General features: G+C 38.7%; 2 protein-coding genes across 7 annotated transcripts; one reads left to right on the top strand and one right to left on the bottom strand.

Moving 5' to 3' along the window:
• Positions 1–203: 203 nt before the first annotated feature.
• On the bottom strand, positions 204–9,651 carry LOC117649062 (protein diaphanous). 6 transcript variants are annotated; one of them, XM_034391456.1, is made up of 20 exons: positions 9,564–9,651; positions 8,526–8,622; positions 7,234–7,395; positions 7,047–7,148; positions 6,766–6,962; positions 6,340–6,670; positions 6,129–6,239; positions 5,791–6,026; positions 5,572–5,702; positions 5,330–5,490; positions 4,897–5,244; positions 4,664–4,812; positions 4,314–4,581; positions 4,138–4,224; positions 3,907–4,059; positions 3,566–3,820; positions 3,307–3,471; positions 2,979–3,222; positions 2,819–2,900; positions 204–2,730 (listed from the first exon to the last, which is right to left on the bottom strand). In XM_034391456.1, exons 2-20 carry the CDS (start codon positions 8,562–8,564, stop codon positions 2,709–2,711), a joined length of 3,243 nt encoding a protein of 1,080 aa, XP_034247347.1. In that variant the 5' UTR covers positions 8,565–8,622; positions 9,564–9,651; the 3' UTR covers positions 204–2,708. The 6 variants fall into 6 exon arrangements, with proteins under 6 accessions (XP_034247347.1, XP_034247348.1, XP_034247352.1 ...); XM_034391457.1 differs by lacking the exon at positions 9,564–9,651 and adding an exon at positions 9,393–9,547; XM_034391461.1 differs by lacking the exon at positions 9,564–9,651 and adding an exon at positions 9,444–9,545.
• LOC117649065 (phenylalanine--tRNA ligase, mitochondrial) lies at positions 9,607–12,417 on the top strand. Its single transcript, XM_034391464.1, has 9 exons — positions 9,607–9,760; positions 10,079–10,264; positions 10,341–10,576; positions 10,705–10,900; positions 10,970–11,126; positions 11,214–11,345; positions 11,427–11,587; positions 11,695–11,817; positions 11,940–12,417. The coding sequence occupies exons 1-9, from the start codon at positions 9,737–9,739 to the stop codon at positions 12,111–12,113; spliced, it is 1,389 nt and encodes a 462-aa protein (XP_034247355.1). The 5' UTR covers positions 9,607–9,736; the 3' UTR covers positions 12,114–12,417.
• The last annotated feature ends 280 nt before the right edge of the window (positions 12,418–12,697 follow it).

Below are 12,697 nucleotides of genomic sequence, written 5' to 3'. Positions count from 1 at the left end.
ATCAGGCATAGGCAACCCAATCGTCTTTCGCGTGGTGAAGTTTTTCTCCCCTCGGCTGGCTACCAGTTTGCTCCTTGTCCAAAACTTCACGCCATACAGCGATTTTCAACCTTCGGGTCGTATCAACCCTCGTAACCACCACCGTGGCCCATATACCGTTTGAAATATCATGTTATGGGATCTAGGTACTAAAAGAATGAAACTTGGGAAGCAGCAGATTTACTGTATATTTAAGAACACATACATCATCACACGCAATGACAAACAGTGCAGAGCGCTTTCCGGACCAAAGCCACGCTGTGTATATTAAGTTTGGTGCAAAATGAGAAAGAATTAAGTGTTACTTCCAGGTGACACTTTGATAAAAGAATAATTTAAAATGATTTTGGCAACAACAAAGTTATGCAAGTGAATATAAAATCAAAATGAAAGATTTCAGTCAGATGTACAAACAATTAAATACATTTAAATGCACAAAAAGAAAAGGTCGGTCACCACTCCACAGTGTTCTCTGGAAATCTTACAGGGAGACCTTCAACATTATGTAATTTACAATTTGTACCACATAAAGTAGTGCCCGCACTATTTAGTTTCAAATGCAATATACAGTTAAGAAAAATATGACTGGAATAGATTTTACATTGCTTCAAGCTTAGAACTTTATTCACATATACACATTATAAGGCACATAATCTATCCCAATTCATAACAATAGAATATAAAAATATACTTTCTCTTAAGGGAAATCATATGTTTCTGGTTACAGAGCTGCTTAATTCGTTTCCCTCTAAACCTAATGCTAACAGTGAACTATCTATCTACTGAGCTTCAAACCATGATATTTACAGAAAATGTTAAGTAGATAAAGTTTTCACTGAAGGCATCAGCGTTGGAGACAAATGAAGAATTTTATGACCCAAAAGAAGCAAGTTAACTAGTAAGGACTTACTTTCACGTCCTGATGCAAAGGAAACCACAAAACAAGAAATGCTGGCCCTACTTAGAAAAAAAAAAACAAAAAAATAACAGTTGCACAACGTACAGTTCATCCATTTGTGTATAAATTAAACCTTGAACAGAACAGCGATGCACAATTCTTTAGATATGTGTCAAATGGAATGCAATTTTATTTAAGTCGGCAAAATAAAAGACTCAAGAAGAAAACACAACAGTATTCATTTGCCCTTAAACACTGAATGTATTACATTTCTTGAACTTAATAATAAAAATAAGATTTATCCCTTGAACTAGCCTCTTACAGGATTTAAATGTGACAGAACACAAAACTTCAGAAAACAAGTCACACAAATGAATTCTGAAAACCATTCTAAATTATGGTCGACACATACACCAAGACAAATGGGTGTAGCTCCTGTGTTTTGGTGGTGGTGAGTCAACCTGCAGAGACATGGTGCCCCAGACCGGAGTCGCGAAACATGCTGCTACTGTTCAAGTTGTGCATGGCTACAGGTCATCAAATTTCATGTTGAAAGTCAATTTTGAGGGGGTACAATTATTTTAAGTAATTAAATCACAAATGTACTGGGAATGGATAACTGTCAAATGCCCACACAATTGCAGCATAAAAATCTGCAAACTTTTACACTAACATAAACTATAAGTTTCAAATATAATTTCTAACAATAAGACTCTTAAGTAGTATGTGAGTGATGTGTACTCCAAATGCCGTATTACTCAATAACAATACTCCATGGGAAAAACTATAACCAATAAGAGGGAGTTAAAAACTTTCATAAATATTAAAGGCAAATCACACATGACCAGCAAACCTGATGAAGACACCATTTAAAAATAAACAGTCAATGCATAGAATATTATCAAAATTCGTTGTAAAATTTCAGAAACCATGATTACAAGAGATTAACCTGGTCCCGAGACCACTGTAGGAAAGTAGCCTGATGTATGAATGACAACAAAAATTGCACTGTTAAAACAACCTACATCTTAACATAATCACAGCAGCTCATTCAGACGGTTTAAAGGATTCATAATAGGTATCTGCAATTTGTTAGGAAATAAATTTGTTTTGATCCAGGTGAATATAAAAACAACTAAAGTTCAGTACAGATTGACTCCCTTTGTTACTTAGACATGGGAAGTCACACTTCTTTCTTAAAAGTAAACTTCCAAACTTAAAGTTGTTTTCCATACCTGTCATAAACTTTTCTAAAAATATACCATAACAGACTTATGAGCTCAGCCATAAGCATGTTACAATGATAGATCTTTAAAAATTTCAACATTAATAAATTACTACAAGTCTTAGAATGGGTTGGCTATGTATCAGTCTAGAGTGTTCTACAAGTACCAAAGACTGAAGTCTCTCCGTCCTGAATACAATAATTTTTATGACTATGCAAATCTGTGTAGGATTTAAACATATTTAACAGCCTGACGCTGGCACTTTGGTGGAGATATGACTCAACATTGTAGAATTATTAGGTTAATTAACCTTCAAGGCAAACATGGAATTTTTAAAAAGGGCAATTTAAAATAATTTCTGTAATGCTACAAACAACCAGTTTGATGCCTACATTCTTAGCTAAAACCAGTAATACTGGGGGAAGGATTCATTGTACTTATAAAATGCGTATTGAGCAATGTGATCACGCCAAGATCTTGACACTATTATTAAAAAAATCACAGGAGAATCAAATGGCTAGTTTGCCATGGGCTTGACCACACTGCTATGCGGTGCTCAGGAGTTCACTGAAACAAGATACAATTAAAGTTTTAGCAAAATAGGAATCACAGAAGACATCACAGCCTACCACTAGTTGTGACACACGTGTCTCACCTCGATAATTCTCTACTCGTTAGCGCTCCCCCAACAAGCCCTGATCTTGAACGGCTTCTATTCAGCTGTGCTCTCCGTTCAGCTGCAAAATAAGAACACAAGAGAAGGGTGAAGCATTCTGAAAGAGAGAAGAACATACACAGCACAGGGAGTAACTCACCTCCAGCAGGCCTCTGCCCCGGCCTCCTTCTTCGTTGATCTCTACTAAATGCTGAACCAGACTGCAAAGCTTCCAATAGTGAGTCCATTACTCCTTCCTGCGTCTGGGGTGTGTTCATATCTACAAGCGCTCGTTTCCGAGCAACCCTGTCTGCCCGCTCCACTTCTGCTTTTTCTCGTGCTTCACGTGCTCTTCTACTCTTCTCCTCAGTCTCCCTCACTTTCTGGTTATCTTTTAAGGCTTGCTGCACAGACAAGTTGAAAAACATTAGTCTTCTCTGGAGAAGGGTTTAAAATTGTATGGCATTGGTACTTAACAAAACACTTACATAAAATGCATCTTTGAATGTTTTCACGTCACTGAAAAATTCTTCCAATGTGTATTTAAGTTTGTCAAAGGAGAAAAATTCTGACAAATCCGTGTACAACAAATCCATTTTCCGGAACATACTCTGCAGTATTTCACATTGTTCTCGGGCCTCTTTAGCAAAAGACTGTATCAATTATTAAGGAAAACAAAGTAGCTTCTGAACTTACGATTTAAATATTGAACAAAATAAGAATTTAAAAAATACATGGAAAGGATACACTCATAACTTGGACAAATTTGTCATCTTCACCCTGAGGCACTTTGCAATTGTTTAAATCAGTCTCCAGATTGCGAACACTAGAATCCATTTGTCGCAAAGCTTTTTGTATACTATCCACAGCAACACGGGCAGCTCGATCCACATGGCGAAGCTCATCCTCAAATGTTAATAATTCTGGTGACTTTCGTTCAATTGTCTCCACAAGATAATGGAGCAATGTAGTTTTGTTTTCCACATCTTTTGTACTTGTCAACTAAGAAAAGGAAAAAAATGAAATGTTATCCAAGTATGCAAAAATTTGTCATTCAAAACTACAGCATCTGTTTGCATTTCAATCACCTTTGGCAGGAAACTAATCTCAAAACCAAATGCCTGACCATTCCTTGATCCGCTGTTCATGACATTACCAAGGAGGAGAATCAGTTCCAAAATTTCAGCAAACTTTTTGCTATTTCTTACTTCTTCACAGGCTGTAGTGCCTGCTACAATGTCCTAAAAGAAGAAACATCAAGAATGTAATTGACATTTGACCTCCCAAAAACTGGGCTTCAGAGAATTGATGGTACTTACAGGTTTGACATCTGCAACAATTTCATTATAATGCTGCCTGAAGCTCATAGATTTCAAACGAGGAAGAAGTCTCTTTATTTCAGCAAGCTAAAAAATGTGCAAACATTCAAATTTATCAAATAAAAACAGCAAACATTGGTGGTAGAAAAACTAAAATAATAATAAAAGACACTAACTGTAATAGCAAACTGTTCGGCCTCTGTCAAATCATCATATTGGCTTCTGTATTCTTCTAATTTGTGCAGCTGATCGGGAGATGGGAGATAATTAATCAGCTGCTGCAACACATTGTCTGTTAGAACTGAATCATCACAGCGTAGTATACAACGCTTCACATCACTGTAACTCAGATGCTTCAAAGACCCTCCTAACAGGATAGATATATTCTGCGCTGCTTTCCCATCAAGAACCTTTAGGTCTTTCACTTTTTTAAGAGTTCCTGTCCTGAAAACCAAAATTTAAGGGTGGGTTAAATATAGGTTTTAGGTATTAATAATTTATTTATTGGTAAAGATTGGATTCTTACTTCACTCCATTGTCTCCTGCATCAATCTTCTTAGCAACAGGTTTGGATGAAAATCTCTGGGCTAAACCATTGAGAATGTCAGGCGATGCATGTTTCTCTTCATGAACCTTCACCCAGAAAGATTTCTCAGACAACTTCTGAGGAACAATCTACAAAAGAAAAAGAGTTCACAACGATAAGACCATGCCCACAACAATAACGTTGTGAATCAGAAGACAAGACATGCTACATACAGCCTTCCAGTTGGCTCTCTTGAGGGGCCCGTCAGTGTCCCACTTCTTCTTTGGTTTGAGGCCAAGGGGAAGGACATCCGGAGGTTTGGGGGCGGCAGGAGCCCCAGGGAACATGGGCGGCATGGGCATGCCCCCGGGGAAGGGAGGCGGGGGCGGCCCCATGCCTGGAGGCATGGGCGGGGGCGGGGGCCCGCAGCCAGGCATCGGTGGAGGTGGTGGACCGAACCCGGACCCGGGGGGTGGCGGTGGGGGCGGAGGCGCTACTCCGCCGCCGGGCCCGCCGGGCATGGGCGGTGGTGGAGGGCAATACATAGCCGGAGGAGGCGGCGGCGCAGGAACGTTGCCCAGCTTAGCGGGAAAAAATATAATCATGATTCAACCATAAGATAAACAGAAATTTTGACAAAACAACAATGCTAATCGTTGCAGTTACCTTGCCTGGCGATGCTGCTGATCCGACACGAGACTCCAATTCTGATAACTTTTTCTCAGTTTGTTGTAATTTGGCTTCTGTTTCTTGACGGAGGGCAAGTGCTTCTTCTAGTTTCATTTGCAGCTCCTCTATCCTTCTCTCATCATCTACCTTTGATTTCTCTGTAAATAACAAAGAAAAAGTTATATGAATAACCACCATCTGAGTTTAACGGATCTGGAAATTATCTAAAGATGACTTACCAACAAGAGTATCAATGAGAGGCTGGACATCAATTTGAAATCGTCTTGTTGATCTAAAGTCAGGATCACATCCACCTCTGTGTAATACAATTTGTGAAACACATTCTTCAAGTAATTTGAAGTATGCAGGTCTGAAAGACAAGACAAGAATTTTATAATGATAACACTAGAAGACCAGCACAACAAGAAGAGCACATCAGAAAATAGAATAAGTCTGACCTTATCTGAGCATCATCACGTATGAAGAGAAAATGCTGCAGTATTGATAAGAAGTAAGGTTCAGCAGCTGTATCCATTACCAGATTTTTAACCATTTCAAAACAATCATTGACATCATCTAGTTCTAGACGAACATTGTCAAATCGTTGAATAAACTCTTCAAAGTCTTCGTCCTTATGTTCTTTAAAAATCTTAAGCTGTGTTAATAGGTCCTCATTTGCATCTTCCTCTAGGTTCTACAAACAAAATTAAAAGTTAGTGAAAAATAGAAAAAAATTTGCAAACGTAAGACATAAAGATGTTATAAGGTCAATGGAAAGACAGTTCTGTTATTTTACCTCAATGACGTCAAGAAGGCCCACTCTCATGAATTCATTCCTAAGATGTAAACGGTACTCTAGATCATCAGGCTGGGTGATTATGGCATTAATTAACTGCAGACAGGCAACCTAGAAACAAAGGAAAGCACAGTTATTCACAAAAATCAATAGGCTACATTTAGTGAAAAAAAAGGAAGAAAAATACAAAAGTATTGGTTAGCTGTCTTACCCTTAGTGTCTTTTCATTTTCCTTAATTAGGAGGCCTTGAACAATAGGTTCAAATCGTTCTCTTCCTTTGAGCTCTCCACTCATTGTAATAGCTTCTAAGGCTTTCTCATGACCATCCTTCCCAGAACCACTGATGGGTGGAATAAGACAAACTGCAGCCAGCAATTTTACCGCCTCCAGCATAGCATAGGGCTTTGAGGGATCAACCGACCGAGCCAAAATTGTCAAAGCCTCCCGTTGTGAAAATGTTTGCCTGATACCAGTAGTGTTGTTCATGAAGGCCCGCAGACATCTTATGCATTCATACTGTATCTTGTCAAAACGGCTGTCACTGTGAACCAAGATTTTTTAAATTAATAACTGGAAAAATAGATATTGAACAAGAATATTTAAATAATAATTAAAAAACCAGCAGTGCCTACATACTTTAAATAGCATTCATTGAGGACATTTAAAACCTTCTTTAAGCCTTTTGTGCCAAATTCTTCAACCCATTTTAGAGGGTTATTTGTGAGTGCAATTCTAAGCGATTCAATACAACCATATAATTTATTTGCACTCAAATCTGCTGTACTGAGATAATTGATATAATCAGCTGGTTTGTCCAGACGGTTTCTGCTTTCCTGGAAAAAAGAAAAACAAGGATATAAATTTTTTTGATTCAAGCAAGTGAAATTGAGTGTGTTTGAGCGATTTTTTTCTATTACCTGTGTCACTCCTTTGTAATGATTAATCAACATTTTTTTCTTGTTCTCGGTGGGTTGCATTCGAAGAGGCATCTTTTTTTCCTCTGTCAAGTTCATGTCATCCTGAAATAATAATGAAATGAGCGCCAAAAATATCTAAGTAAAGGACATGAAACATTCCAGCTCAGCCACACTAGACCAAACATACCAACATCTCCTCGAACTTGTCATTTGTGGTCTCTTCGTCAAGACCAGAGATGAAGAATTCTTGTTCTTCAGCTTCGTTGAAGTAGGTTTCTGACGGGGGCCTCGGCTGTTGTCCCGACGGCCCACGCCCCTTCGTCCGTGGCCTGGCGAAGAACATCTCCAGCTGCCAATGCATTTAACAAATACCAGATTAAGTATTAAAATTTATGAAATTATTTTTTTTTTTTCAGATCAACTTTTAGAAGAATTTTTTACAACTTTTTTTTTAGTGCTCTCTTTATAGACTGATACTGAAGCCCGCATAACGCTGCAGCCCGCCACGGGGAATGCACCTGCCGGACCGTGCCCGAGAGGCGCGCCACCATGGCGCCGCTTCGCCGCTTCGCCCGCACAATGCGTCGTTAGTTAGAGCCCTAAATGAAGGGGAGTCGAGCCGGGCAGTGAGATATGCCCCTGCAGCCTACAGGGCAGCAAGTCAACGGGGACTGGTGGAAATATGCAAATCACCTCGTCACGGTGTCCGAGCCCCAATCTGCAGAGGGCCGGGCTCTCGCGAGGGAAGTTGGGTCTGCAGCTTTAGTAAATACCCAATTAACTAGGCCACTCTCCTCTTTCAACCTTCAGCCCGGCCCGACCAAGCATTGTGTTTCCGTCTTTAATTTTGCCTGAATGAGTGCGGCGTTCGGAATCAAAGCGGGAACACTACCCGGGCGGCCGGGACAGGCCAGCCACATGGCCACCGTGACCCCGTCCCGTCCAGTCGGTCCCAAACGCTAAGCAAGTGGTTCGCGGTCTCCCATAAACTGAGCGGTGACGTCACCACCCACCGCTCCGCGGCCCCGCGGCCCCTGCCCGGTCCCATCTGGACCCGGTCTCGGCGTCTCGGCCCAACCCACAGTCCCACATGCCATGCCGGGCTCATCCCGGCCCGCGCCAAAACGTGCATGTTAGTCACTCAGTGCAAAGAAAAAGAGGAGGAGGGTGGAAAGGGGGAGGGGGAACCCACACGAAATTACCAGAGTCCACTGCATGTGGTAGGTTTGTGGGCACGAAATCTACGTTGATACTATGTCAAATAAAAACACATCAGACCATTGACTATTTACAGAAAAAAGAACAAATGGAAATTTTGCTCTTATTCTATGCCACCACTAAACTACAAGATAAGAAATGGAGAGTCCCATTACAAGCTACTTTTCAATAAAACTAGTGAAGCTGGTTTCAAAAAATCAAGACATTATCAAGGCTATTCTGTAAATGAAACATATTCAATATATTCAAATTGATACTTACAAAGCCACTTGATTTGGCTCTATCTTGCCTGGACGACATGGTTGTATATTTATCTTCGTCTGGTTCTCACAGCGTAATTCATGATATGGACAATATACTATGAACAAACGCAAACAATTGAAATCAATACATGGCAATACAATGTGAATTGTTAACACTGTCAAGGCTACCTCTTATTTAGAAGTCAGCTGACAAGCACAAACTTAATTTTGAAGTGGGAAGGGAAAACTCCTTATGAGTTACAAATAAAGTAAAAAGTGAAAACAGCTTAAACAGGTAAAATTTGGGTCTACAGGGTAAGAGACAGATTTGTCACATCCAAAACTTAAATTGTGGGTGGGCCAAGTAGCAACAGGTGTCAATGATTCAAAACAATACAACCAAAACTCATAGGGTACATCTTGAGACTGACATCAATAACAGGCAGGTACTTCCACTGGTACGAATCAAAAACTGTACATTGGTAACAAATATTTAAAACAATGGTATAAATTCAACAGTGACATTGTGAGTGAAGGGTTCAACTGTAAACAAACTGGTTCATTGATAGATAGTATTTTCAGAAGAATAAAACGATTGAAGCCACAAGTAAAATACATCTGATGTCGTAAAAAATGATGTGTTGGTGAAAAGTTGAGGTTTAGTCGCAAAATAAAATAGGTTAATATACATCACCTACATACCAAACACATAACCTTCAAACGTCGTCACCGCTGTTTCATTTTAAAGGAACCCACGATAACCACTACTTATAAACCTTTAAAATATTCAACAGGAAAAAGTGAAATTTGAGAGAATTTCGTTACCGACTGTGAAAATACCTGAAGTATCTCCTTATCGAACTGGTATGCTAATAACATTACACACCTTGAAGTACAAATAAGCAGTAGTAAGCAGGCCAAGCAAAACGTAACGAACTTTTACAATATGAGACGGAGACAATGTTGTAATTGAGGAAAATAAAATTCTTTCAGGAGCTACAGATAAAACACAAGGTAGATAAAGATATCTTGGCATAAGTGGAGCGTCAATACACACCCAAAAACGCCTCACGCCTCCTTTTGGCGCACTTTGTTTTGCTGTTGGTACAACTTGTCAAGCCACTAGCAGAAAATGAGAAATTCGGGCGAACGGAACGATATCAATAGAGTCATGTACTCCCCCAAATTATAGGACTCTAACGTCACTTCATCACTGATTCTTTATGCTCCATGGCCAAAATCGTCTCGTTCAAGGTAAATAATTTTGTGCGGTCTACTGTTTTCGAGAAAAACTGTTTCCTTTTACTGTAATGTTGCTATTATTGCAGTTGTCAAGCTTCACATTTCCATATGCATAGGTTTTATCCTCCATAATACCTGTTAAAGGTTAAGATAGAGTGTCAATTTTTTTTTTACAAAATCATAATTGTACATTTAATGATCTCATGTGACCTTCAAAATGGCCTCTTGTGTGTTTAATTAATTTTACTCTGTCCCTGTAGCTTGCAGGCTCTGATATATTATATAAGTGTCTGTAGCATTGTACAGTAGTTAGTTGTTTCTATTTTTCAGATGAAAAACATCATACTACGCCCATTATGCGTTCAAAATCCAACTTGTTCTGCTGTGAAAGCATTGGTGTGCTCAATGTCTAGTTCTGCGAACTCTGATGCCCCATTGAAATCAACAACGCCTGCTTTGCCACCGAAAACGTCTCCTGTCGCTACCCTCACTGTCTCTGGCAAACAATTTGAAAAAGTACGTAGCATATCTTAATATTTCCTTTTATTTTTTATGTATATTTTGTTCTGTAATATTAATTGCCTTTTCTTAGGACTCATACACCAACATTACTCCTACCATAATTAAGCAGATGTCAAGAAAACTTCATCAACAAAAATGTCATCCTATTTATCTGATCAAAGAACGCATAGTTAGTTACTTTTATAAAAAGTATATTGGGCGCACTGGCAACCCAGTATTTTCAGTGTATGACAACCTAGACCCAATTGTCACAACTCATCAAAATTTTGACTCTTTGCTTGTGCCACATAATCATTCTAGCCGTCTGTAAGTTTTTGAAATCCAAATCCTAATTTATGTAGCTGTCCAATTGATGATATCATACTTAAATGCTTCAGAGAGCGCCCAAAAAATATGAACCCAAAGTTAAGTTTTTTGCTGTTTTGATTTTTCAGGAAAAGTGACTCATACTATCTCAATTCAAACTACATGTTGCGTGCTCATACCACAGCTCATCAGTCTGATCTAATTGCATCGGGACTTGATAACTTTCTGATTGTGGGTGATGTTTACCGCCGTGATACAGTCGATTCTACTCACTATCCTGTGTTCCATCAATGTGATGCTGTTCGACTTCAGACTCAACATGAGGTACTCAATTTTAGGTGGCCTGATTTCCAAGCTTTTACCTACTTTTAAAGATCTATTTTATTTTTACAGTTGTTTCCAGAAGAATATGGATTGAATGTCTTTGAAAAGAAGCCAGATAGGAGAACGGATGACAAACAGGCAGAGCACACCGTAGATGCTGTGAGAATACTTTCTTATCAATTGAAAACAACTCTTCAGGACCTAGCAAAAGCTCTCTTTGGTCAAGGTGGTTCACCTCCCAATTATTTAGTATGTGATATAAACTTCATCCACTTTACTCGGATTTATTTTGCGATTTACTAATGTTTTCTAGATGTTGAATATCGCTGGGTTGAAGCTTATTTCCCATTTACTCATCCGTCCTGGGAATTAGAAATCAAGCATAATGGAGAGTGGCTTGAACTGCTTGGTTGTGGCATTATGGAACATCAAATAGTTGCCAAAGGTACAACTGCTGCATGACCTTATTCACAAATTGTGCACTTTTTAATTTTTGGTTTCAAACAAAATTGTATAAAATTGACAGCTGGTGCAGGAGACAGAATTGGTTGGGCATTTGGCCTTGGATTGGAGAGAGTTGCTATGCGAGTGTATGATATACCAGATATTCGACTATTTTGGAGCACTGATCCTTCTTTCACAAAACAGTTTACTGTTGATGACCCTCACACTCCCATTAAGTACCAGGTATAACTAAAAGTAACTTTAAAAAAATTTAAATTTACTTCTATTATAAGAGCCTTTTAGGCATTCTCACAAACTCATAATAATAACTGCCTTGTGTTCTTGAACAGCCTGTTAGTGTGTATCCCATTTGCGTCAATGATATCAGCTTCTGGATTCCACCTGAGGGTGAATTTAATTCAAATGACTTCTTTGATATTGTGCGATCTGTAGGTGGAGACATGATAGAAGAGGTGAGACTAGATAAATTTGTACTTTCATTAACTGCATTATTTTTGGGATATGGGGAAGGAGGGGGTCTATATCCTGAATTTGGTTTGCTTGTCCAAAGAGTAACTATTAATGCTTTCAACAGGTATCACTTGTTGATCAATTTCTACACCCCAAGAAAATGATGAAGAGCCACTGCTATCGCATTACTTACAGGCACATGGAGCGCACCCTGACAAAGAATGAGGTGAACAAAGTGCATAATGAGATTGGGTGTAAAGCCGTTGAAGCTCTTGGTGTTGATCTAAGGGTAAAATAAAAAAAATAAGACAATTACCAATATTTTTGTATTCTATGAATACTTTAAAGATGATTTTATTTTTAAAATTAGGTATTTATTCTGTAATAGAATAGAACAATGTCCATATTTTTATTTCTACTGTAGTGTTCTGAATTTAAGCCCAATCCCCAACATTTAGAGACCCCAAATGAGGGTGGTGGGGATGGAGCTTACATTCAGACTGATGTGGTAGTTGGTGATAAAAACAAGGCACTTGCAAGTAATTGTTGATTAAGTTAAAGTTCTCAGACATAAAAATATAGCAACAGCGTTTTGTAACATACCAGCCAAAGTTTTTGAAAACTATTTAAATGCAAAACTTGACCATAAATTCGCCTCTCTTGCCCTCCCTACTGCTTGCTTCAAATATTTATTCCATTTAATAGAACATAAGTAGCACCCGCATCTTTAAGTTCCCCAATTTATAAAGAAAGTCCTATTTATGACAGCAGAATCACACAAAGACACAACCCAAGCAAAATCTGGAGAAGGTGTACTTCTTTATGTTCAAATAAATACAGTGCATTCAAATATGAAGTATGACTCTTCAACATGCTATAATA

The sequence above is a fragment of the Thrips palmi genome, unplaced genomic scaffold (genome assembly GCF_012932325.1).
Source record: "Thrips palmi isolate BJ-2018 unplaced genomic scaffold, TpBJ-2018v1 HiC_scaffold_4, whole genome shotgun sequence".
Taxonomy (NCBI): domain Eukaryota; kingdom Metazoa; phylum Arthropoda; class Insecta; order Thysanoptera; family Thripidae; genus Thrips; species Thrips palmi.
The sequence above is the reverse complement of the archived record's forward strand: the minus strand, read 5'-3'. Positions and strand labels throughout refer to the sequence as shown.